General features: G+C 38.9%; 1 protein-coding gene and 1 long non-coding RNA gene across 3 annotated transcripts in view; one reads left to right on the forward strand and one right to left on the reverse strand.

Annotated features, from left to right (window-relative positions):
• LOC149768340 (uncharacterized) overlaps nt 1-563 on the forward strand; it is a 64,111-nt gene extending 63,548 nt beyond the window's left edge. Inside the window, exon 2 of the long non-coding RNA XR_016399422.1 lies at nt 381-563. This is a non-coding gene — a long non-coding RNA (uncharacterized LOC149768340). The remainder of the gene's footprint in view (nt 1-380) is intronic.
• On the reverse strand, nt 117-27,922 carry LOC120110853 (methyl-CpG-binding domain-containing protein 9-like). Of its 2 annotated transcripts, none has more exons than XM_039126728.3 (10): nt 27,233-27,922; nt 22,226-22,937; nt 20,680-21,819; nt 19,876-20,547; nt 17,181-17,489; nt 16,022-16,354; nt 11,810-11,908; nt 9,700-10,131; nt 3,718-6,054; nt 117-1,053 (listed from the first exon to the last, which is right to left on the reverse strand). In XM_039126728.3, exons 1-10 carry the CDS (start codon nt 27,715-27,717, stop codon nt 802-804), a joined length of 6,771 nt encoding a protein of 2,256 aa, XP_038982656.2. In that variant the 5' UTR covers nt 27,718-27,922; the 3' UTR covers nt 117-801. The 2 variants fall into 2 exon arrangements, with proteins under 2 accessions (XP_038982656.2, XP_038982666.2); XM_039126738.3 differs by lacking the exon at nt 27,233-27,922 and adding an exon at nt 26,786-27,204.
• Nucleotides 27,923-27,987: the final 65 nt, after the last annotated feature.

The following is a 27,987-nucleotide window of genomic DNA, read 5'->3' on the forward strand; positions in this document are numbered from 1 at the left end:
TTTCTAATAATTACAGGCAAAGTTGACATGTTGTCTGCTGATCTTGCTTGACATTATGATGATGCAACTCCATCTGGCTGCCTACTTGCTCGCTCCAAGACACCATCCCACCCATATAAATAAAAACTTCAGTAATAATTAATAGAAGCCTGTTTCCAACCTTACAAAACCACAGCCATAACCCTAACTAAAAGGTGTAATTGCATTTAAATATGATAGAAAGAAATAAAAGGTGAATAAAGAATCACAATTAAATGTAAGAAATGTTGCCCCCATCCACATACACATGCATGCACGCAAGCACATGCACGCGCGCGCAGAGAGAGAGAGAGAGAGAGAGAGATAACCAAGTTATATATTTGGTACTTGATCAAGCTTAGGTACAGCTACAGCTTCTTTTACATTGGTTGCATTCTGAATGCCGTATGAATCTTTGCCGCTCGAGGGTCACTCCCTCTGCAAACAGCTTGCTGCTGAGTTAAATCATTCTGGAAGAAACTTGTGCACCATCGCAGACAGCCCAACCAGCTTCCATCCAACCAAATTAGACAAAACCCCAGTAGGTCTCTGGTTCTCAACCAGGCAACCTTTCTATTCTGTCAGTGCTGTCAGTTGAACACTTCAAGCATATGTACACAGGCAGCAACGGCAATAACACTGAAATCATCTCCTTTTTCCGGGTTATAACTATGCGAATCATGACTCATGAGGCAGAGTGGGAGCCGATACAAATTATCAAAGGCTGCCACCACACAAGCCCTGCAGGAATGAAACTTTGGTTGCAGTAATTTAACAGCGCCATTAAGATCCTACTTCGACATCCTTTCTCTTCTTCCCTAGCTTGCTTGTCATCTTCAAACTATCTGTTGGGTCTGGACTGGGAAGCAGCTCCTTGGTGTAGATGACAGAATCATCAAGAGTGTATATTCTGAGAGCAAGGGATGAAATTGTTGGTGTCTTTGCTGCAGCTGTGAGGGAGGACCAGAACCACCAACTGTTTTTCAGATACTCCGTCTTGATCATGCCCTCAAATAAGATTGTTGCCTGAACCATCTACATGTAGTACGATAAAGACACAGTCAGACCTAGTTTCTGGGTGGTGATCTCATTTCATAACTGCTTATTCCTACTAGACCAATTTTGCAACCCTTTAGCTAATATTGGTCGAGAAAAAATTCAGAAAATTCTGAGTACCAAAAAGTTACAACTAACTTTATGAAAAATCTTCATGTAATAAGCTCCTAAGCTTACTACTTTGGATAAGATTAGCCTTACCTATGCCAAGAAAAGATATTTTTATTTTTAGCGAAACCCCTCAGGTATAGGATCTCTGGACTAGATTAGCTAAATTAGTCGTTTGGTGCCAAACCTGATGAAACCAAGCTAAACAGGGAAAGCTTGTTGCAGCGTTAAAACTTTCCATCACCTACTTCTTTTCTTATAGCCACTAGCAATCCGTGCAATGCATGTTTATAAAAGAACTAATAAAAATAAAAATGACTATATATTATTAAATTATATTAAATCTAAATAGATATAAAATAAAAAACAAAATATAAGAATAATAAATAAAAAATTAGGGCACATGAAATACACATCTCCAAAAAAAATTGAAAATAAATAAGGATAATATTTCGAGTGCTTGAATTTATTAAAAAATAAATAAAAATTAGATGAATTGAATACACAAGAGAGGGTAGAATGGTAGAGATGGAGAATGGACGAGTAAGAGGTTGGTACATACATAGATATGCGCATATATGCATGCATGCATGCATTTTAACACCAATATGGAAAAGAGCGCCGGGGGGCGGGGGGAGATAGAGAAGGTGAGCGAGAGTTTTTTTTTAAGACCTACCAATTTAAGTGTCTAATCTGACAAACAGTGTTAAGGAATTCAAAATTAATTTTGGTTTTTCAAATGTACATGTAAAAAAGATATTTTAGAACCTGTCATATTTTCCCTCGATGATTATTAAGGGTATTTTAGTCACAGAATTTGATAGATGGAATCTATCAGAAATTATACCAAAATTTGAAACTCCCCTTTTTATATATAGTATAGACAAGATAGAACATTCTATAGGAAAAATGTAATTAAATTTCTACATAACATTCCTCACATAGCAAACACAAGTCTATAATAAGTCTTCGTGCTCATTGATGCTTAAAGTTTAATGCTTACTTCTGGTTCGAATCTTGAACTGCAAAATGTATTAGCATGGCCATGAGCAAGGAATGTTGTACTGGTTAGTATCCGTGCATACCGACTGTACCGTACCATACCAGTACCAAACCAATATGCGGTACAGAGAGCGTACTGAGTGTCGCGGTACGCCCAACTGACCCTCATACTAGATGTCCCGATTCAGTAATAGATAGGTACCGGTACGGGCTTTGGCATCGAGTTGGCGTACCTTGGTCATAAGTGACATCCATGACATTTTGTTCATACAAGTTCTTGGCCCAAATGCAAGCAGCACTCCTGATTGCCATGGAAGCTTTATAGTGAATGTTTTTTCTTATGAGGGAAGAAGTTTTGGAGCGAGTTGAGGAACTGGGCTTTGATAATATCTGATTTAGGGGTGACCTTGCCTTCGCTACCTTAAACAAGTAAAGCTGCTCGACTAAATGCTTATTGATCTTACTACTGACTGACTATTTTGTCCTTCATCAACTAGCTAACTATAAGGTCATGCTTACTCTACAAGTCAAAAACATAACAACATGATGCAGAGGATAATTTCCATAAAAGTTTTTGATACAAAAATGGAAACACAATTACCATAAACTCTCCATTTAGGTTTTAATTAAGGCCTCATGCCTTTCTAACCAAATGAAACAAAAAAAATAGGCATTGAGGTGCAGGTAAGAGAAGGGAAAGCCTCCAGCTCATTTTAACATATCAGAGAAGAGGATGGGGCCTCACAAAATTAGAAATCACGTTGCAAAAATTATCAGAGAAGAGGATGGGGCCTCACAAAATTAGAAATCACGTTGCAAAAATTAGAGGACAGGCCTTGGTGCAATCGTAGGGTTGCCCTATTCCTCTCCTCAAACTTTCCCCTCTTCTCTCTTGTGACCTGGGTGTCGTGGGTTCGAAACACGATAATAGCCTCTCCACACATGAAGGTAAGGTTGTGTGCATCTGACCCTTCCCATACCCTATAGTAGCAAGAGCCTTGTGCATTGGGATGCCCTTCTAAAGATACTCAAGTTAGCAGGTCATGATGGGAAGAAGAGGCAGTACATTGCATAAATCCAAAATTATATGTATGGTTAGTAATTGATACGTTATATCCTAATAAAACCTCGGCGAACCTTGGTTTAAAGTGTTTTGCTATTCAGAGTTATAATCCCCAGCTCATATATATTTATTAGGATACATCAATGCGCATCTTCTGGGAATCATAATACTTTGGTTCTCTAACATTATTTCATATACATATATTTACAAACTATGTGCCTCATTAGTGACCTCTAGGATTCACCCCATCCAGCAATTAATCCGGTCAGCAGTTTTTACGCATCCAACTTTTTGATGTTATCTTACTTGCTGCACTTCATCTAATACAAGTGTTAGAGAAGTGCTAAACATTAATCTTGTACCTGGTAAACTAACAGCAATCTGACTTTAAAAAATCAAATCAATGTCAAACCACAAGACAGCTGCAATATAAGATGCAATAGAAAGAGTAACACAGGGGGACAACTTGCCTCAAATATTGACTCTGCAGACTTGACAAATGCACGCCAAGCACATCTTTTCATCAAGTGAGACTTAGAAGGTCTCAGTGCTTCCTCAGGCAGGGCTGCGTCCATATCAAGTAAGTTAATCTTGAGCTGCTTTAATATCTGAGAAATTTTCCCCACAAGAGGCCTCAAAGATGACTCCGGAATTGTGCAGCTGCAAGGAACTTCCAGTCCATGTGTATTAGTAGTTAGGGAGGGTGTGCATTCCCCATCACCCGTATAATCTGATGCGGACCCCTTTGATTTTACCAACTGGTCATCAGAACCATTGCCAACACAATTTTGAGCTGACTTAGTGGCTCGTTCAGTGCCATTTCTTATGTCATCTTGGGATGCATTTGCGCCAGCTTCTTCCCTTTGTATGGACATTGGCAACCATTCTTCAGACAAGGCTAAGCCAGTATCAGATTTTTTACTTTGGTTCAGCACTAATACAGGATCAAGAAAAAAAACAGGTGAAGGGACAAAAGATGGGACCCCATTTGAACCAAGAAGCCCTACTTCCTTCACCACCTCCTTATTAGAATTTTTGGTGATGAATTTCTTACTTATCTCATCAAGGTCGTAAGGGCATACTTTCCTTGGAAATTTAACCAACCTTGAGCAGATGTCTAACTTTTGTTTCTTTGATGTCTCAACAATATGTACATCATCAGAGTTCTCCTTTTCTTTGATGCTCTCAGACCTTGCTCCCTTTCCTTTTAATTGATCATCACCTTCTTTGCTTTCATCAGAAGCCGGATTGCTTGGAGTGCACTTTCCATCACTATGCCCTTCAAGTTCAGTTACAGCGCAAAATGTCTGGTGACAAGAAAGACAGTGGTGTCGAGAAGACCATACAGGTTCTAAGCACTCGCATCTATACATTCTCTCCTCATGACTTATTTTTGCCTTCCTCCCTCGTTTTTTCGGGATTTCACTTACTTCTGGCTCTAAGAAAGGACCATACCTGCTCCCAAGAATCATTTCAGCCTTTGTACTTAAACAGTGTGGAGCTGCAGAATTTTCACAGATGGATGACTTTGATATTTGTTGAAAATCATCAGGTGCATGGTTCATGTCCTGGTACATAAGAAGTCTTAGCCACTGCAAGATGCATTCCTTCAACTCTCTTTCTCTAGGATCAGTATCCCTCAACCAGCAAACAAGTTCTTGAATTTCATGATCGGATTCAAATAAATCCCAGCATTTATGTAGATTAGAATCAGAAGGGCTACAAGAATGAGACCCACTAGGATACATATCTCTTCTTTCATGTGGCACAGGCATGCTTCCATCAGCCACCAGCAATGGATGTTTACCAGGCCTACCTAGAACCCAGTACAATCGACCAGATGAATCCCTACCCAGATATTCCCTTCTTATAGATGTCATCATAAGTTGTGACTCCAAACTGGCAATTGAATCCTGCATATCTGAAATTTCATTTTTTAAAGAGTCCATCTCAAGGTTAATGCATTCAGGCTCAGTTACATTGGCATGAATATTGTCATGACTTCCTTGGAGTGTTCTATCTTGATTGGAAGCAGGCAGTTCTCCAGCTAGGGTATTGACTACAGAACCCATCAGCACTGAATGAGTATTCTCTTCGATATCAGTTCTCCCACTATCAGAAAACTGATGAGGTCCATGAGTAGTATCTGTTTTTGATGGCACAAGGGTATGCCTTTCAATATTTACAATGTTCGTTGCCACTTCTCTCCCAGCTTCATCACTCTCTCTTTGTGAAGAAAATACGACTGATTTTTCATCTTGTCCATTGAATGGATCTCCTTTACTGACATTCATGCTAGAGGATGAATTTCCCGGAACTGATGTTGTATTCAAAGCAGGGCCATCACTGGTAAGCTTTTGGGTTTTCTTAGCATGTGCATTTGTATCCGTTATGCTCCTCAGAAAGTGGTCTGTATTCTTGCTGACAGCACCTTGTCCATTCTCCTCAAGGCAGTCCTCCATGGTTATAGAAGCCCCCTTCAGAGGATTTGATGAACCTGTTGCAATATAGTTCATTTTGTTGCTGAAATTTTGTTGCTGTCCCATCAAGCTACCATGGCTAGCACACATAGCAGTTGTATCTTCTTCCATTGGAACATCACCAATCGCACTAAATTTGCTTGTACTTTCCTTTACAGCTCTCATTGCCAGCAATTCTTCTCTGGATTTCAAGTTTCTCAACTCTACACCTAGATTACGCAATTTCTGCTGTAGATCATTTGATTTATCAGCACACTGTTCTAGGTGTTCTCGAATAAGTGCAGTGTTCAGCACTTCATCACATAGAAATTTCAGCAAAAATATCCTCTGCAATCAACAGATTTTAGCAGAAAATATGAGAGTAATGCAGATGGCAAGTAAAATTTTCTGTAGCAGGAAAGCCAAGCAAGCAAAGTGCTTGGGATAACATTTCAATAATCACATTCACAATATAATGAGAGGACCACATACTAACAAATAAAACAGGTACAATTTAAGATTTCATATAATTTATTAGCTCAAATTCAAGATAGAAGTTCACAAAAAGCATCCACAAGCATGTTATAATGCAAGCACAAAATCCCCATGCTTGCAAATTCAAGGGCATGCACACAAAAATGTACTTTCTGTTTCCATCATTAAGTCTAAGTTACTGCCAAAAAACACAAGAAGAACAATTGATAAAATTAAACCTGGAATGGTAAACTCTGTAACTTGATAATCACTAAATGGGTTGGACCATCAGCCAACAAGAAATACATAAACCATTTTATAAAATTTAAAAGAAACAACGGATCATATACAACACTGTAGCACAAGAGACAGAATGGAGAGAATGATATTATTTGGCATGCAAAACAAGGACTGAGACTATCTTAGATTGTTAGCCTCCCTGCCATTTTTAAAAATCACATTCCAATATGAAGATGGAACAGACCCATGCATCAGAGATTTCATGGGTTTCATGACTGGCGCCCAGTAATTTATGAACCAAACATCACTGGATCATATGGTTACAGGAAGGCCAGACATCCTAGAGTTTATGACCGTTAATCCATATGATGTAACCCGTGTTGTGCAATTCAAACAAGTCAGACTGCATATTGCATACTACATAAGGATTGGACACATATCATCCTGCTCATTACTTTTTCCTTTGTCTAGCCAAATTTAAACAAAGCCAGATAGCATCAACATACCTATTACCTAGTGGTTGTAATAATAAGACAACAGCTGATCTACAACTTAGTCATTACTAATATTACAACGACGAATTGGTCTTGAAAGAACCCAAAAAGTTAAATCCATCTAAATGTGTCAGCCTACTTAACTCTTCACATATCACACAATTTTGTTGCAACCTACTGTTCTTTCATAATTGCATTGCATGTTCATTGATATCTAGCTAACTAAGAGAGAGAAAATTGATATCATAGTGTAAAAAAGAAAAATGATTGATGCAATGCTAAAAGAGTGGGCATAGTGGCCAATATGACAGAGGTAATGGCAAGCAAGATAAAACACGAAGCTGTCAAGGCTTCAAGCATGAATAAAAAGAATGGCACATTTCCACAAAGTTAACTGACCAAAGCTAAGCAAGCAGAGGAGCATTTCCAACTGTATAGTTCAACAAAACAAAGAGACTAAACAAGGTGAAAAATGCAATAAATTACTTCTATAAAATTTCAATATGCCCTAACCTGAAATAAGTATAATACAAGATTACTTGAAAAGGTCAGGTCCTCATGTTAGAAAATGAATGTTATGCCACACAACTAACAGGGTCATTTGTATAGTATGCCATACTGTATCGAACTAGACGGTACGGGGCATATTGTACCATACCAGTTTCGTATCAGTATACGGCACAAGGGGTGTGCCCTGTAACAGTTTGATATCAGCATACAGTACAGGAAGTGTACCGACACTCGGCATGCTGAACCGACCCCAGTACCATGCATACCGACATAGTAATAAAGTGGCACTGGTACGGAGCCCAATATCAAGAAAGCATATCTTGGTCATATGTATTGGATGGAATGGACAAAAAACAGAATCATCTAACAGACTTAATATAGAAATAAACGTGCCCCGGATTCTGGTCCATTGATCAAAAGAAAACATATTATTGGAGAAAGACCACTATTACACAAAAAGTGAAAAAAAAAAATTCTTCGAATATGAAGACCACAGTTACAGATTTTACATCCATTATATGCCATTTGTTTATGTTTTGATATAGCTGCAGCCATGGCCTTGAAAGACTCTGCCACAAACTGCACTGTTCTGGAAATAAAAATTTCCGCAGCATGTCTCACGTGCATCACGAACAGGGATTATGACTTGAAACTGTGACCCATGGACTGTGAAGGCAAACATTTTCTTTTGGAGGCAGCATTACTATCCTGTCATTTGCATACACGTTAACTAAAGCTAAACAAATAATTTTTTGATAAGAAATCAATCAATCTATCAGCTACAAGCTCTTTTGCAACAACATCCTCAACCTATAGACAATATACAAGGGATATGATTTGAATAACATGCAACTACAGGCCGCTTTAGAAGCAATGAAAGGCCGCTGCACAAGGAGCATGTTATAACCTTGCAAGCTCACTTGATAAAATGCACAATTGAAGGCATGGAGATAGTAAGAGTAAAATACTGTTGGATGATGGGAAGAATAGGTTCCCAGGCATGTGCCAAAACACTAACAAGCAAATGAACTAAACTAAGTTGCTTATAATACAAAGAAATGCATATTAGCTTCCCCAATATGGAAAAAGCAAGGTACTTAATTTCAGGATATTTGCAAAGATGCAAAAGTCACATGGTTTGGCAGATTTACCTAGAGTAATTATGATCACACAGCATGCATCTATTGCATTTACCAAATCTAAGACTTCAAGAAACTGATCTCTCTTAGAGAGATCAAGAGCAGGAAGTCTCAAATTTATTATTCACTTCACAAAGCAAAATTATACCTCAAATTTGGAGGTCTATAATGGAAAAGCCCATGAAGGAGGAGCACAAGGGTCTAATCACAAAGCTGATGGTATAAGATAGAACCTTAGTAATAGAGTTGCTCTACATTTAGTAGAGAAGATAATTAGGAAAACAGTAAAGCTAAGTATGGCTTTAATAGACGAAAAAGAATATCATGTCCTAGAATGCTTCAAAGCCTTGAACTAAACCTAAAATAAGATTCTCAATAACCAAGAATGTTTAAAGCCACATTCCATATTCCAAATGATGCCTCAATATTTTACAATGTTGTATTTTGGACCCATACATACTTGAATATGACATATTAGGAACAGAACAAAACCTTGAACTAAACATAAGACCGAATTTTCCATGACCAAGAATATTAAGGTCACAGTCCATATTCTGAATGTTGCCTCTATATCAGGAATGTTGTATTTTGGCCCCATAAAAAATTTGATTATTACATAAGTAGGAAGCAAATTTTAATCCAATGGGAAACAACTTGTTAGATTTGCAGACTTTGTATTTTTTTTTTTTTTGCTCATAACACAAAAAAAAAATCAATTATGAAGTTTTTTTTCTCTTTTTTGAGGAAAAGTTAGAACGAAGTGTCTAACAAGTTCTCACTAAGGTAATGAAAAACAAAATACAAACTCCAAGGCTCTACTGCTAAGTACCAGATCTGGGCTCTACATTAAAGCAAAGGACAGAAGTTTCTGTTTCCCCTCTTAAAAAACTGTTGGGAATGTGAGTCATATAGTCATTTTTTGTGGGACCATGTAACTGCAAAGTTCATAAAATTCAAATCTTGAAATCATATTCAACAAACAAATGCATAATGTAAGTGATCACATAAAAATTGTGAGGTGCTAGACATTAGTGAGACTAATGACACAGGATCACAGAATAAAAGGAAGCATAGCATAGTCATGCATTGTTTGCAGACCAAAAAGGAAAAAAAAAGGGAAGGGGGGTTGTGCAAACATCTTCTATGTTGAACTCCCAGTATTCTCTTTCTTCTATTGTGATTGCTAACTGATTTAGAGCATCTTGGAAAGCACGAGATTCCTCTCCCAGATGTCTCCTCGGATGGCGTTTAATAAAATGAGAATGTATCCGTGAATCTTGCATCTTAGACTGACTGTGAACACAAGATGGACAGTACCAATTCCCTTCTGGAATTCGAGCTAGTGGAGGGTTCAAACAGTACATATGATATTCAGAATCACACTTATCACAGAGTAGAACGCTGTCATCATCTTTATCAATGCCACAGACTTTGCAGACTCCTTCTTCCCAAGGAGCTTTAGGGAGTTCATTTGCTGTAAGAAGAACATCATGCAGCTCCTTCCATGTTTCAGAGTCAAAATGCTCAGCTCCAGCATGATCTAAAAACTTCTGAGCCAGGTTTAGCACCTGTATTCAAAGAAAAAGTTTTTAGTGAAGTATAAAAGAAGTGGTCACGTGTGTAGACATGCACACACTAGACATACATATACACATGTGAGGAGCAAAAGAAAATAAATTGAAAATTTTCTGCAGAATGATCAAGTATGTGTTAATAACATATTATCTGCATATGATTATGTTCTCATACATCATTTCTTTCCCCCTACCAAGGGATTATAGGAGTGAAATACTAGACAAAAAAAAATTTCAGACTAATGAAACATTAGACATGTACCTCCACTTAATTTCAATTAGACCTGTTTACGGGCCGAACAGCCCGCCCGGCTTTTGGATGGACCTGGACCAAAATTTTTAAGTCCGGCAGGCAGGGCCAGGCCTACAAAATAAGCCCATATGTTAAATGGTCCGGACTTGGGTTTAGACATTAAAGTCCGCCCTGAGCTCGGTCCAACCCAATTCACTCATTCATTCAGTCAATCAACCAACCAACCAATCAATATCTATCTCTGTCCCTCTATATATAAACCTAGGTTAACTTAGATCCAGCTCACTTGGCCTATTCACCTATTGCCACTTATTACATATTGGAAAGGAGAGTGCCGGTTCTCTCCGCCTCGAGAAGAACTTGTCCTCTTCCTCTTCTCCAATTGTAGCTGCCGGTTGCCCCTCTCCTCTTCTTCACTTGTCATAGCCATGGGGGCCACCCTTCTCTTCTTCGTCTCCCGTTCGACCCCTCTCCCTTATCCAACCCTAACTCCAGCAGATTAGTTGCCACCATGATCACAGCACCACCGCTCCTCAATGCAGCAAAGATCTCCTACCAAACCCCATTCGATGGCAGTTTTTGTAGCTGTTCCCATCATCTAAAGCAGATGGAGAAGTGGAATACTGCCACAAGGCCTCCTTCTCTCCCCCTCAACCACAGCATGGCCTTCCTCTCCTCCAATCGTTGTCAGCAGCTTCCCTCCAATGGTGAGACCCCTTCAATCGCAGCCCTACCAATCCCTATCAAATAGTTAACTTGTTAACATTTTTTTAAACTAGAGAAAAAGGTCCAGGAAGCCCGAGGCCCAACCCAAAGCCTCGAAACTCAAAGCCCGAGAAAGCAGCGAGCTTCAGCTTGGGAAGTAGACCCAACGTCGGGCCAAGCTCAAGTTTGACTAAATTAAGTGACACCTTAGGATAAACCTAGCCACCCTGCCTGTCCTTTAAATAGGTCTAATTTCAATGTTGATATCAAAATTTGATTATAAAATATGCGTTTTAGCTGAAAATTGTTTCATAACATGACAAAGAAAGAGATATTGCATTGCCAATTACGCATAACAAGAGAATAAAAATTTAGATTTGACTTCCTTGATTTAAAGAGGACTAGTCTTGGCGTAGTGGTAAGGTTGCTCCATTGTGATCTGGGTGTCATGAGAGCAAAACAAGGAAATAGTCTCTCCGCACGCAGGGTAAGGCTGCATTCCCAGACCCCACAGTGGTTAGACTAGGTTGACTTTTTTTATCCTTCCCTAAATTAACAATCCACACACTCCAGCCTTATCTTTGTTCATCATACTCTATTATGTACCCAATGCAGCAACAATTATAAAAGACTACCATAGACTTCATTAGCAGGTAATATGGCAACTGCAAATATAAGATAAGAAATTATGAAGTTAGAAGATTACATACAGACCTCCTTCTCATACAATGACTCAAATTTCTGTGACAATGTTTTAGCTAATTGCATCAGATCAGGTCGATCCCCATATGCTGTGCATATATTATGCCAAACCTGCCATCAAAAGCAAGATTTAGTAGTGCCATAAGGTTGAACACTTGTATTTTGACTTAATTACCCCTTTATTTACATGGAAACATGAAAGTGTACATACATGCATATATGTGTATATGTATATGTCCAGATGTAAATTGCAGACCGTCTTAAAAAAACCAATTCTACAAACCAATAATTTCTCATGTTAAAACATGCAGGTGACATGGTTAGTTCTAATGTGTAGTAATTAATAGTAGTCACACTTGTAGACTCACTCTGAAGAATGTGAAAGATCATTTAAGTAAGGGTCCATGTCCAATTAATTACAAATATAATCAGCTAACAAACACAGAATGAACAGATGAATCCATGAACATAGAAACAATAAAATGTGCATATATGGTACACCATGATAGGCCACTACACTTCCCCAAGAACAAAATCCTAGAATTCAAATTATGTAGTATCCCAAACCTTCTCTCTTGTTTTGGCTACCTCTGCTTATTGAATTACTAAGACATGTTTATGACTAAACATACCTAAGAAGCAATAAGAACATGGATATATAACATAGGCACTCGTAACTCTCATCCACAAAATAAAATTCTAGATGAGATTCAAGAATATATCAGCACTTAATTATCTTGGAAAATGCATATAAATTGGGTAGTTCAAATTTCCTATGCACAGGCATATCCACACTGTTAGAAGCAAGGAAATCCAAGAAAGTTTGAAATAGAAAAAAAGGAAGAAAATAAGAAGGATATGGTAATGGCAATTGAGCTGGTTTGTGATATATAGCTTGGAGCCTTGGACTATAGGAGGATCCATTTAGAAGAGGGACAAATAGCAATAGAAGGGACAGAGAAAAAGGATATGCCCAATTGAACTTTACAAAGGTGGTCCAGAAAGTCACAAAAAGGCTTAATCCAAGTCCCAAACCAGATTTTGATGGCAGACAAGAATCTTGAGGCCGGGCCTTGGATAATTGCAAGAGTGAATTGGATGGCCTTCTAGTTGTTTAAGTTCAGATCCAAGTTAAACTGCAATAGATATCAAAATTTATTTTATTTGCAACATGTTGTGGTGTGCTGGAGGCCTTCTGTGTCCTAGAGGTTTTCACTAAAACTCATGTTAAAAGCAATCAACCAAGAAATTAATGATAGAGAATGTAACGACCACAGACCTTACTCGAAAAAGCTATCCAAAAAAAATTATTTGGACTCCTTGGTCCTGTATAAGTATCCAAGATCTCCCCAGTGTACAACTGATGTGGAACTAAATGCACATTTACTCAAGCTCTTGCATACTCTCCCCATTTAAGTCCTGGTGTCCTCGCCAGGCCAAGGGTCCAAATTTAATCATAAACACCACGATTGGTTTGTGGTCGGGCCTAAAAGAGCTCGTGTTGCAATATCTTGAGTCTCATATCGACTGTGCATTAGGGAGATCTTGAGTGCTAATATAGAGCAATGCAAGAATTGCTGTGCCGGAACCGGGGCTCGAACCAGTTGCTCAGCGGCATGAGTCAGTACAGCCCCATGTTGTTCCATGTCGGGCCCGTACCAACACAGTAGAGAGGGCATGAGGGAGGGAGAACAGGACAGGAAAAGAGAGAGAAGGGGAGAGAGGAAGAGAGGAGGGTGGCGAAGGCCGACGGAGGGCTGACGAGCCACGCGGAGGCGCGGAGGAGAGGCTCCGCCTCCAGTTCTCCTGTTCCATTCGAAACAAGGGTCCCAGATTTTAAAAAAAAAATTAAGTAAAATCAGCAAGGAGTTTGCCGACTTCACTTAAAAATCGCAAAAATAAAAAGAACCCCCTTCGAGACCCTTGTTTCAAACAAAACAGAGGAACCGAAGGCGAGCCCCTCCGCCTCCTCCGCACAACTTTCCGACCCTCCATCAGCCAACCTCCACCTCCCACTCTCTTCCTTCCTCTCCCTCTCCCTCTCCCTCCCCCGCTCTCTCTCTCTCCCTCTCTCTTTTCCTCTTTTTCCTTCTCCTTTTCTCCCTCCGTCGCTAATTTCTCATTTTGGTTGCCAAAACCGTCCCAGTCCGCTGCCGGTACACTCGGTATGCCCCGAACCAGGAGGTTCGGGACGGTTCCGCCGACCATGGGGCAAGGAGTTTAAAAATACTTTCTAGTTAGCCTTTTTAGGCAACGTCTTACATTGTTATAAATAATATCAAATCGAACTTAGCCGACAACCCATATAGACCAAGGGATACTATAACACGGGTCAATTGTAGTGTTTGTGGTTGATTGTGGATCCTTGGCCTAGCGAGGATGGCAGGACTTAAACAGGAAGGAGTATGTAAGAGCCAATGTGGGCTTGTATTTAGTCCCACATCAGTTGTGCACTGATGAAATCTTGGATACTTATACAAGATTAAGAAACCCAAATAATATCTTCTAGCTTAGCTTTTTGGGCAAGGCCTAGATTGTTACAGAGAACATTGGGATGAGAAAAAAAAAAAGCAAAAGCTTTGTGAAATTTTATCAAAAATCTATTGTTACACCTCTTAATTTATACCCTATAGTTGAAAGAGAGAGAACTATTTAACAAACGCTAGCATTTTCCAACAATGCAATGATTGCAAATAAAAGAGAGATAATGGACCAGTGATGCGAGGGGAAAAGGCGAAAGGGGATGTGTGCAGCTAGCCCCAGCTTCTTTCCCCTAATTGTCTTTCTCCTCTTTCCTTTCTTTTCTCTCCCTAGTCCTTCCCATCTTTGCTTTACTCTTTTTTTCCCAGTACCCAAAAGCCATACCTAAAAGCCTTCTTTGCTGCAGGCTACAGAAGTCATAGAGATCCCTCATGCCTGAACCTTGCGGAAAAGGCAAACTACAAACAAGCAGATGGCCATGGACTGGCTGGAACGATAAGTTATGGCCCTCAGAACTGAAAATGCTGTGTAAACAAACCAAAAGGAACTGCATCCGACCTCTGACCTTAATCATCAGACCAAAAATACATAAAAACTCGTCAACTAAAAAACTCCTAGGACAAATTAAAACACTCCTAAGATTAAACAGTTCTAAACTGGACATTTTGGTGCTAAAGTCGGTGTCTTGTATGGGAGGCATGATCTTCTCCCCAAGCTATATCATGTCAATTTATCTAAGAGGAACCCAGCTCTTGCATACTAACTCAGGTAGCACCAGAAACTGCTTGTCTATTTGTCTTTTAATTTGACAGGAATGCAACATGAAATTTTCAACCACTTTTCTTCTTCAGATTTGAAAAAGTGTTGACTTTGAATCTTCTACACCGAAATATTGAAGCTGTTTCACTCACATTAACTATACACCTCCCTTCTCAATCTTTTGGCACATACATCATGCATGGACAAACAGCAACAAGCACTGCAATTTTAGAACCATGTTGCTCATTTTCAAACCACCATGCACTAACTCTTGATCTAAATCCTTTAAGAGTGTCAAGGGAGATGTCAGAGATAATGTTAAATGCTGGGCTGTCATAGATAATTCTAAACTATGTCACTATTTTAAAAAGAGATGTCAGAGATACTGGAGGATATTTTTACAGTGTGACAAAATGCAATAGCACGCAGACTGTTAAGTGAATAGCCTAATATAAATGTATATATTGAATTATTGCCTCCAATAGCAGATTATTTCAGATTTCATTCATGCACTTACTCTATAGTTAAAAATATATTTTGGGCTAAACCAGAAAAGGAAAAAACCAATTTGAATTTTCTTGATAACAAACAACACAAATTCCATATGAATAAGCTACAATCTCTTAGCAGTTATGATAGCAATATAACATGTCAATCAAATTATCTGACCTCATGGTTATATTAGTATGTTTAAAACTACAATTTCCCATGTTTAATTTGCAAAATAGTAGAATACAAAATAAAAACATATACAAAAGGGTTAAAGATATAAATAATAACCATGCAGCTAATAATTTTACAGCACCACCCCAGCAACTAATATGAGCTGCATCACAGCTATTTATGCATGATTAAGGAAAACTTATATACCAGCTTTAAAGCAATGCACTCCTGAAGACACGTTGAGAAGGCCACAAAATGGTCAATCAAAAAATAAAATTTTCATTGTTATCTAAAACAAAAGGAAACAGGTAAAAGACATACCTCCCGAACATCCTCAAGAAAAGCCTCATGTGATCCACCATAAGCCCCAACAGCTAGCCTTAGATCAATTGCACGAAAGTCCAAAGGGCGAGAAACCATAGCAGGAAATCCAAGAATACCCTCATCCTCATTATCATTTGAATTCGTAAGGGCAGCTCCAAGCAAATTGCAGAAAACTTTTGCTTCATCAGCAGAAACAGAACGACGTAACACGGTACGACATTTTTTCATAATGACATCTGATAGAGAAATAGGACTTTTCTCTTTCCGTCCCTTGATTTTCCGCTTCAGACCTCCACCAGATGCCTCTGCCAGCACAGATAGAACAGCTTTCTGTACCCAACCAACAAGAAATGTCAACAGATTGATCGCATGGTTCACCTACTAGTAGTAGTAGTGGTAGCATACAAGACAATATAGTCTCTTATAGGTTGCAGTAGAAGATTAGAGGATGTCCCAGACACTGGGGAAAGAAAGAATGATAGTTCAACAGCAGCAGATACATGAAAGAAAATTTAGAACGTGCAGAGTTTAAGCTTTCACATATGCAATTCTGGAAAACATACAAAGATCAGAAGGGTCTGAAACATGTCAAAATATGGGAGCTCATCATTCAAATTATTTAGGCAGAGTAAGCTAAGAAATAACTAACATTAGCAATAATAAGACAGCAACTTTTACAGGCCAAGGGTAGTGATAGTTAAGTGTGTCTCATAGTTGAGATGAATTCTCTAATAACATCTTGCTGCCATGGAGGAGTTGGTGATGGTGCTGACAGCTAAACTAGGCAATGTTAAAGAATAGATTATGACTCTATCATACTAATCCAAGAATGACAGCTTTGGAGAATCCACATTAAATGTTTATATCATATTCATTCACATCATCATGTAATCCATAGATAAGATAGATGGATCATTAATGAAAAAGAAAGATAAACAAAGTCGACTTAAAACATTAACAAACAAAGTGTAATATGTGCATATGCAATTTGAAAACATTCAAAAAAAAAATCTAAAACTAAAGAGTAATGGTGAAAATTATAAGTGACATGCCTCACGCAATGAGGAATTTCAAATCTTTGCAAAAAGCTCGTCATAATTTTGGAGAAAATGTTGGACAATTAAAGCACTATATAATAAAACAGTGAAGAATTTACCTTGGTTGGCCCTGATGCATTTCCCCTATAAACTTCTTTACTGATTGAATGCTCCAAAATTTTCTTTGCCCATTCTGGAGGATTTTTATCCAAAGAATCATAAATGCACTTCCTTATTCTTGTTCCCACATTGGTTGGTAACTTTTTCACAGGCTCCAAAGGTTGTGCCCACTCAGGAAGGCTATTGCTACTCACAACAGCTGGCTCAGAAGCAATTATTGCTCCATCAGAATCTTTGGAGTCCACGGGAAAAACTTCATTATCTCGCTTCGTATTACCAGATATTTGCCTTTCAGCCTCTGCAAGTAGCTGAGAATCAAACAATTTAGTTTCAACAAGTTAAGTCTGATCCGTCAAAGATTCTTAACCATAAATACTTAAACGCGGAGGATTGAACAATTTAGTTTGAACAAGTTCAGTCTAATCTGCCAAAGATTCTTAACCATAACCACTGACCAAGATTTAAACAGATGGATACCCATTCAGTATCCCAGATTTACAGCATATACATTAAGCATAAATTTAAAAATTTGTGACAGGTTGCAGGTTCAAACCCAAGACCTCATAAGCTGTTCAAAGAAAATATATGGTGATCCATAGATGACGTCATACATGGGGCCAGCTCTCAACAATAGGCACTTTTTAATATCAAAATCTTGCTTTCTCTGTCGAAAGACTATACAATCTTCGGTTTCATACTAGCTAATTCATACTAGAAGTTGTTTCATATTATATGCCGCATGGGTAAGCAAAGTGGAGTTACTCAAAAAGTCTTAGAGATGAAACTAAATTATGTAGTATACATGCACATGCATACATGTACATAAATATAATATCAACCTATATGAGTTACGAATTCTCTCCGTGCCTTGCTTGTGCATGTTCTTCAGCTCTCTTGTTTCCCTACCCAAAAAAATTGGATAGGGTGTCACCTAGACACTTCAGTTTTTTAGGAATCTCGGAGTGCTGATACTTTTAGACACTTACAAAAAATAAGCCACTCCTTGGCACTCCAAATAAAATATAAAAAATAAGGCACTCCTTGGCACTCCAAAAAGAATAAATATCATGCTACATCAGCCAAATGTGCCAGCACTTGGCATGGTTTTTGGAGTATCCAGCAAAAGGGCATTTTATAATTCTAAACTACATAAAGTACTAAATTAAGATTACAGTTTAAACTACCAAGGTACGATTTGGACCAAAGTAGAACACCATACTGACACAGTATACCGGCTGGCATGGCAGGGACCCCTGTATGATATGGACTGAACACTACACCCTTATATTGACTGGTGAGTAAATCCATGCACTAGGTTATGCTGCCTAAAGTGTTAAATGCAACTTCGACAGAAAGTGTCAATGACAGCTAAGTAGTCTTATAGTTAACATGTTCTCAAACAAGTATATTACATATACTGTATGGAAGTGCCCCCCTGCCCCTTTTTTTTGGTTTTTTGAGGTTGAGATGTAGAGTAAGTGGACATTTGGACCTGTGCCAAGTGTCTTTAGGTAATTGGATATGTGAACCTTTAATTTGGTGAACACAGCATATATCTTTTCTACGGTATCTAAAATTGACTGGTCATAAAATGGAAATCACAATGCATATGAGTATATATCCTAAGGAAATTAGGGATCTGCAACCGATCATTGATGTTTTTGACGTTTGAGCACAGATATGTGAGGTTTGATCTCAAGTCTTATAAACAGATAGATGACTAATATCTAATTGTAGTCTTTTAGACTTTCTAGATTGTAATTAATATATTGGTCCTTGGTACTTGATATGATGGCAATCATAATTCAAAGTTCAAATCCCTGTGCAGCTGTATATTTATTCATTTAAGTCTTCTAGATATTTACCAAGCTATGCTTTAGATAGTTCAATTGTTATCATAACTGAATAACATGTTGCCGTTCTTCATTCATGTGTCATATGATTCCTGATATCTTCATTGGTTTTTAATATAATAATGGAATTACACAAGCACTGAAACACATGTTTCTCAATATCTAAAACTAATATTGAACCATTGATTATCACTCAACAATTCAATGCTCGATTCTTTGGCAGATGGTCATATTTGATAGTCTAAGTCAAATAAGGCTTACCCCGATACATGGATGGATTGAAGTTCTAATCAATCTTACTTTGAGAACTTTTCAAGTGCCAAGTATCCAAGTCAAAGGTGCATTCAACACAACCTCCAAACATGTCACAACACAAAAATATTGTGATTTATATTTCCCATGTCTATAGTGCTCGAAGTATCAAAGGGCAATATATAAAAATACTGAAAATTTCAATGGAGTGTCATTAATCAATGCACGACATATATATGAAAGCAACATTTGTTTATAATGTTTGTTGTTGCAAAATATTGATGAACAAGTCAATAAATATCAAATTATCAATGAAAAAACTATCAAACAATAAGAATGTATATTAAAGTTCTTCTAGTATTGAATATAGTGTCATCCAGGTGTCTGAACATGCCAACACATCTAGGCTCTCATGGTCTCACCTAATAATGCGTAAGGTAATGTGAGTTTTTATTAAGAATAGAATTCATAGAATGCGAGTCATGGATCTTGTACATTTTGGCACTAACCAAATTTTCAAATCGATTGAAAATTTATGGTACAACACAGATCAAATGAGGATCAATAAAAATGAAATGTGCTCTCTTACCAATGCATCTGCTTCCATTCCGGCAACTCCAAAAAGCGAACCACAGAGCACACCGCCATCACCTTGCAAGCAGCGGTACAACTTCATACCTTCGCGACTATAGGCATCTGGTGAATCCATGCAACCATTCATCGATGAGACAGCTAAAATATATCTCCTGGCTAATTCTGGCCATGTCAGTTCATTAATAGTTAGCATCTCGATCTTTGTTTCTTTTGCAGGAAGGGAGTTATCCATATCCTTCTTTCTTCCACGTCTAGGTTTTGATTCTCTAGCATCAAAATTTGGATCTACAAAACCTGCAACCTTGCAAAGTAGCTCACCAACCAACACTTTCAGCAATGCAATGTGAGTCTTTGTTAAAACCACTCCATTGCATCTGCCATAAGTATGTGATGCCAATCTAGCTCGAGCAGCTTCCCTTGCGGAAGCTGTTTCAATTGGCATGAATATGAATGGACTCTGTTCGTGAGCTGTTGGACCAGATTCACCAGTTGAAAATGAGGTTGGACCATTTGCGCTGTTATTACTATTCTGGATTTCTTTTTCTAGATTCTCCAAATTATATGACCCCATAGGCCATGGATCAATAAGCTCTTCTTCAAGTTCCTCAAATGATGGAGGTTCTTTCAGGCCCAAAATTTCATAAAAACGCCACAGCAGTTCCCATATCTAATAAAATTTTGAAAAAAGAAGAAATGTGAAATGGCAGCAACATACAATATAGAGCTTGAAACAAATATAATAAAATGTCCTTAAATGGAGAGAAAAATATTTTAAAAAATGCAATGTGAATAACAGTACCTGAAGAACATCCCCAACCAACTCAGCAGGAAGCCTACTGCTTACAGGTTTCCCAGGTGGAGTCTGGTGGTCTCTTGATTGGCTGTCTTCAGCAATGTCCTTTAGCCTTGACTTTTTGTGCCCTCTGTATAAACCACATGATGCAACTTCTTCACCCTGTTCTCCATTCTTTTCAATGGCTAAGAGCAACCCACTTGCAACAGTCCATGAGGTTGAAAAATCAGTCCTATCATTTAAAAATTGGTAGTGTGAACAAGCATGAGATCCAGGAAGGCTTTCAATAATTTCCTGTACAAAGCCCACATCCAATCCAAATCTATCGTGGCTTAACCATTCTGCAAGTGATTTGCATGTAGCTTCTAGTTCACTGTCATTCTGAATTATTCGTGATGTAGCAATCGGTCCATGGAAACAGCAAAATTTAGCTAGGGGAACAAGATGATCTAGAGCTTCTAGAGTTCTATTGCCTGAGTATGATGAAAGCTTCCTACTATTGTGCCTGCAGCAAAATTGCAAACAGCCTGACTGCTTGTACACTTCACGGCAAGCATCAAGAAGAGTATGAGAAACCATCTTCCATACTGACTGTGATGATCTTCCTTCTACATAGAATTCCCCTATTTCATCTCTCATTCTTGAAGCGTCAGAAGACCTTCCTGAATGGCAATTCAGATCAGGTGTTAGAACAGTGGGCTTCTGCATATTAATTTGCACAGAGGATTCATATGATGTTTCACCAAGACTGCTGCTAAAACATGATAACAAGTCCTGCTGTGATTGATCTGGAACTGATAGCAGCATTAGAATGTCATCATCGTTATCACAATCTGCATCAACAGTCATTCTAAAAATTTCCATCCTTTCTGGCATATCATCTTTGTTAACATTTTTATGTAATAGAACAGTTGCACCACTGGGTATAGGTGATATTAAACATGGGCGCCTACGCACCTTGAAAACAGGCCCAGCATTACCACCATCTGACACCTCACACTCAAAAAGCGAACCTGTAACTTTATCATGCCAGTGGGATTTATATCCTACAGGCCAAATCTGATAGTTGTCATGATATGTCATTCGTAAATCAATCTTCCCCAGACTGACCACAAAGAAATCTTCGTATTGAACTGGAAGTCCAACCTAGAAGCAGAGTTTTGAAGATGAAAAAAAAAAAATCAAGCATGAGCAGTAATAGTCTAATTAACAGAAAAAAAGGAATAGATATATGACGTATGCATTTATCCATCCAAATAATACACATACATATCAATGGAATACTCAATCACCTCATATATACATATATGCATGCATGTGTAGTGTATGTTTATATGTACAATTTGTATGAAATACATATATGCATGTATGTGTAGGTATGATATGTGATTATGTATATCCATGTAGGTAGGTAGGCAGGTAGGTAAGCAGATATGCACATATCCATGCAAGGAATAAGCAATAACATTCTAAGCTCGGAATGACAGCATGAACGAAAGCAGAATCAGAACACATAAAGCTAAAACATTTAGTAAAATGTGTGGCTGCTTACAGATGCGTCTTGAGATCCATTGCCACAATTTTCCTCCATGAAAGTTTTTGCAACTCTTGAAGCACTTCTAACATCAGACAACTGAGGTTCCATGACCTCCGTATCAGATGAGGGCTCCATGCCACAGCTGACCCGCACACTGTCTTGATTTTCATTGGAACTTGTTATCATTGAATTTCTGGCAAGATCTTTCTTCCTTCTACCAAAAGTCAATGACCTCTGTGCAATGCCAGAACCATCACTTATTTCATCAATGTCCATAGAAGGGAAGCTTGATTTTATCCCAAGATATTGGGCAACATCAGACATCGACTCAAACCTCTTTCCATCTGGGGAACAATATACAGCATATGGACAAGACTTGTTTGTAAATTCTTTAAACTCTACAGACCATCCTTCACCCAGAAAACCTCCCTTTTCCATAATAAAGTTTCTTAAGAACTGCAAAAACATCTCTTCCTGCGATTGTCCTGATACTGTTGCATTACTGACTGCAGACCTTCCTATAAGAGAAGAGCTCGAAACTGGATTTTCAAAACCTCTATTTGCAAATAGTCCATGGTATGGTAAACCTTCCGAACTTATTTTCATATCATCAGTTACTGTTTCAGTATCCTTCACTAAATCAAAAGCATTTCGATTGGGACCAACATTTTGTTGTGGAAATGATACACCAAACCCACTAAATGAGGCTCCATCAGGATTGTTCTTTCTGCACACAATATAGATTACAATCAGTCACTTGCATCAGTAAGTTCAAAAGGAATGACCACAGACTAAACAGCGCTAAGAATAATAATTGTTGGTCAGCAAAAAGTTTAAGAAATATAAGAGTATGTTATATGCAATTTTTTTGATCAAAAACACCTGAAATAGAATTTTAAATCTTGCTATTAAAAACTGCTTCATAATAGGTATTTTAGATTGAAAAACCATTAAGATGACTTAGCCATAGGTAGAAAAGAAGATGTAGATTTCATTTCGAGGAAGCTTATAAACAAAATTTTATGACCCTTGGCCTTGGATAAACATGATGAACAAACAAAAGCATAAAGTTGACATGGTTACCACGAAAGATTGCAAGCGCAATCATGTAAATGATTACATAGTTGAGATAATCATGTGGCAATGTTATCGCATTACAACAACCATAAGTAACAAACTGAATCCCAATAGTTCAGGTTGGTTTCAAAAAAATACTCCTTTGCTAACTTGTTCCTTTTAAGAGCTACATCCTTTTGCACTGCATACTATTCAAAATCCTTTATCCCAACCTCAATCTATGCATTCTAAATTCTTTACTTTCTCTTTATTATAACTTTCAACACAAATCTGGGTCACTCTCCTTAGTAGAGCTTCAGCATATCTCATTGAAGATGCAAGCTTCCTACCGACCAAGTCAATTCCACTGCAGAATTCTGGGTTACTGCAGCTTTAATGTTTCCCCAATTACTAACTTGTTCCTTTTTAAGAGCTACATCCTTTTGCACTGCATACTATTCAAAATCCTTTATCCCAACCTCAATCTATGCATTCTAAATTCTTTACTTTCTCTTTAGTATAACTTTCAACACAAATCTGGGTCACTCTCCTTAGTAGAGCTTCAGCATATCTCATTGAAGATGCAAGCTTCCTGCCGACCAAGTCAATTCCGCTACAGAATTCTGGATTACTGCAGCTTTAATGTTTCCCCAATTATCTTTCTTGACTCTTGAGTCTTGTCACCTAAACATTCATCTCTACCATGCTTATCTATGTGACTAACCCCCCTTTGTATCCCAGCATTGCAGTCCATAATAGGTGAGATTGGGGCACACCTTACTCTTTATCCTTCTGCCCCGCATTAGTGCTGAACGGGAAGAGAGGAAAGGAAGAAGGATGGGATGGTAGAAGAGAATAAAGCGGAAGATAGGAAAGAAATGAAGGCATTCAGCTAAGTAGCAAAGGCACATGGCACACCAATAATAACCAGTTTTTTTCCTCCACCACCTTCTCTTCCTTTCCTTCCTTCACTCCTCCTCTCATGGTCTCACCTTCATTTTTCCCCTCTACTAGTTGCCTCCAGATCATGTAGCAATGATTGCTCCTACCACTGAAGGCAACAATAACAACTCCAATCAGCAGTATGGCAGTTGTAGCTCCAAGCTACATTGGAAAAAAAGGACCAAGGGAATAATGAGAAAGAGCATGAAGAAAATGGAAAATAGACTATAAATCAGGTCAATTCGAGCTATGTTTGTAAATTGGGAGAATTGCGAGTTTGCGACAGTTAACTCTTTTTCTGTGCCATGTGTATTACGCCCTTTGCCATTTTGGCATGTGTTCCATCCCCCTCACTTGCACAGAGATCCCTTTGTCTCTTCTCCCTCTCTATGATATCATGGACACGATTTTGTCCTATTCTTTCTCCTCTTCTTTAGGTGTATTCAACTCTTCTTAACTTCTTGGATCTTTATGTGTCTTGAACTCGAGGCCTTCAGCTGGCACTAGGTAAACCCATGGCTGCATACTTTGTGCCCAATAGTTTCAGAAACATAATAAGTACTTTTTATTTTTCTGTTTATGGCATATTTAAAATCCTACATTAGGATGAATTTGAAGAAAACCTGAATGTCCATGGAACCCTTGTTTGGGTCAAAGTTAATATTTTGAAGCCATGTGTATTTAAGAAGAGAAATATAATTCATTCTCAAGTCAAAATATATTTAAAGAAGCCTAGGGTAAAGATAGAAATTCAAAATGCCTTTAAGAATACTGTTGTTTTAGGGTAATGTTGGTGTCTTCAAATAGGGAGATCGTCATTGTGAGTATCTGATGGTAGGTTGCATCAACACATTGATGGATGTGAAATGTGACCAAAGTTTCAGCAGCATGATGATTAGTTGGATAGCTCTCATCATCAGATTTCTGCTTGCAACAAATTATAGATAATCTATCAATGCAATCCAATGAACTAATGATTCTCATGAAGGAAACAGATATGGCACAGGCAGATGAAGTTGATGAACCTCAAAAATCTATTGCTTATAGATATTATAGTCAAAAATCTACAAGTCGATTGACCCTTCAGCTTGCAACATGACTATGAAAACTTTGATAACAAATGAAGGAATGGTGATTATCAAGGATCTGGAATTAAAAAGATGATCCAAGATTGCTTGCTAATAATGATAAAATCTAGTAAAATAGTGATGTGCTCCTTGAGTGATTATATGGACCCTTGGTTTGCTCCATCTCTTGATTGATCCAAAGTGACACAGGTGATGATCAATAGCATTCACTTGAACAACTCCACGACCCAATCATCATCCAAGCATAGTAGGACAAAAGACATACTATCATATAGTTGCATCAAGAACACCTCATCATGTCATGTAATTGAGAAAAATAATTTACATATTCATGCAGGGTATATTAATATTTATTTTTTGAGTCCTTAAACTTTCTCTCCTGAATTTAAAGTTAGATCTATAGTTTTGAGCCTACAGTCATGGTGAGTCAAAAAGCAAACTCAGGACGAAGCTTCTACACAATGAAAGCATATGGTGTGGGGGAAAATTACTATAGTTTTTAATTTGATCCCACTTTTGGATTTGTGCATGGATGAAGTTTAAAGAGGAAAGTTTTCGTATTTGTTTTTCATGAATATTCGATGAAACTCCTTAGCTACTCTGACGTTTTGAAAGTTTAGTGAACCATAGCCAACCCAAATAATTAACCGTGCAGCTGACTACTTTCATGGAGCCCATTCATCTTACATGAGGCAACATAAGATCTATACATTTCTCGCCTTGTGGCCAAAGAAGCACTTGAGCACAGAATAAGGTTGGAGAGGAAACGTAGGAAGTGGAAATAATCACCAAGTTTGGGCTTCACAAAGAGTGGTATTGTTAGCTTCACTGCACGCCACCATGTACAGTAAAGTCCAAGCTGAAACACTCTGATGCATGATAGTAAGATGCCAAGAGCCCAAAGACCAGTGTAAACTGTAGAGCAGACTGACTATAGCTAAAACTAGAAAACTATTATACTCAGAAAAGCAAAGCTAGGAAACTACCATAAGACTTATCGAAACCTCTTTCTTGCTTAACCAAAGCCTAAATGCTACAACTACCCATTATTCCTAGCTTTTAGGGATCCTCCAATACTTTGAGAACTCACTGCAACAACTCTTTTTCCTTATCTATAAGATATGTTGTTAATCTTCCCATAAAAAGACTATGAGAGGACACAAGCATCAAAATCGAATACAGCCATCAGATTTCAAAATTCTAGCACTCCCAGCATGTTAAGCATGATCCAGTAACCTAAGAATTACATCAATAGTGATCCAAAGCATAGAAGCATCAAAGCATGGAAGTTGCTAAAGTTCAATATCCAACCCATCTTGCTCTCCTACTCATGATCTTTGTAACGCCTCCAATCATAACAGACAAAAAGATTATGTCCCTTTCACTTATCACATTTCCACCCCTAAGTTATAAGCAAAGGAGCTAAAGCCACAGTATGTCATTAAGTTATCTGATGAAAAAACATAAATTTTGGTGTAGGATTACTGACCTTGTCCTTCATCCTTATGCTCCCTCATAAACCTTCATTTGCCCCAACTTTTTTGATTGAAAAACTAATATGAATACTATATGATTCCTCATGCATCCTGCATGACCAGAGGCTTGTCCACATACATCATGAGTTGCACAGCTGCAAGTTCCACTGATTTCATTTTTCGGTTTGTTATATTAGAAAATCCTCCTGATTTATTTTGCTTCTGTCATTTGGGAGCAAAGAATTTCACATGCTTTAACTTTACTAGCACTCATGAGGCATTTTCAAACCTTCATCGGTGGAAATGAGAAGAAGATAGAGAACATGAAAATAATCAAAGAAAGCATTGTAGCAATAATCTGTGGTATCTGCTCTGTGATGCTATGAATCAACCAGCACAACAAAAACAAAAGGAGATTTGGGAACTTTAGAACCAAAAGGAAGAGCAAAGAGATGAAATGCCTGCTAAGCCCAGCGTTCCTGCCGATGTGCAACTCCTCCGGGGTGCTCGCTTCCCCATCTCCCTCGCTCGGCGGCGGGGCATTGATATCAAGAAGCCTGGCAGCCCCAAGAGCCCATCTCTTATTGGGCACCCCACTTATAGTGCAGTCGGTGCAGACCCAGTCCTCGAACGCCACATGCTGCCGCACCCGAACCCGGGCGCAGCTGAGGTGGAACCCCCTCTCGCAGCCGTCGCAGACAACGGTGCCGCTCCGGGTCTCGGGGCGGCCGCAGATCCCGCACGGGAAGGGCCGGCCGATGCCGGCCTCCCCGGGGAACTCCGCCGGGAGGCCGGCGGCGGGGGCGATATTCCCATGAAACCTGCACGCCAGGGCGTAAGCATCGTAGGGTAGGAAAGGTGGGGCGGGGGCGGCGGGAGGGGTGTCGCAGTGGGGAGGCGGGAACTCGTTGAGGTCGATGGAGAGGGGGGCGGGGCGGGGATCCATCAGGGACGAGGGTTTGGGGCCATCATCCGGGAGGGTAGGGGAGGGATCTAGGGATTTGGCGAATGGGAGGGGAGGAGGGAAGGAGAGCGATCGGGTCCACGAGCGGGGGAGGACGGGCGGCCGAAACAGGTGCCGGGCTGCGGCGGAGGAAAAGAGGTTCGGGAGTGATGTGAGACGCGTGGAGATGAGTGGTCGGATGGAAGTTGGGGAGTTTGGTGTCTGGGGGGAGTAGGTGATCGCGACCTTCCGAAGCTACCAACGGAAGTCAAA

This window comes from Phoenix dactylifera, chromosome 2 (genome assembly GCF_051530095.1).
Source record: "Phoenix dactylifera cultivar Ajwa chromosome 2, Ajwa_hap1_PhDact_Kaust_v1.1, whole genome shotgun sequence".
Classification (NCBI taxonomy): domain Eukaryota; kingdom Viridiplantae; phylum Streptophyta; class Magnoliopsida; order Arecales; family Arecaceae; genus Phoenix; species Phoenix dactylifera.

What these genes read in the sequence shown, in the direction of transcription:
- LOC120110853 (XM_039126728.3), bottom strand. Translation starts at nt 27,717, where the DNA reads ATGGATCCCCGCCCCGCCCCCCTCTCCATCGACCTCAACGAGTTCCCG. An exon ending in TTCTTGAGGATGTTCGGGAG is followed by an intron (nt 11,909 to 16,021) that starts GTATGTCTTTTA and finishes TTTTGATGGCAG; the next exon opens with GTTTGGCATAATATATGCAC. An exon ending in AGTCATTGTATGAGAAGGAG is followed by an intron (nt 10,132 to 11,809) that starts GTCTGTATGTAA and finishes CTTTGAATACAG; the next exon opens with GTGCTAAACCTGGCTCAGAA.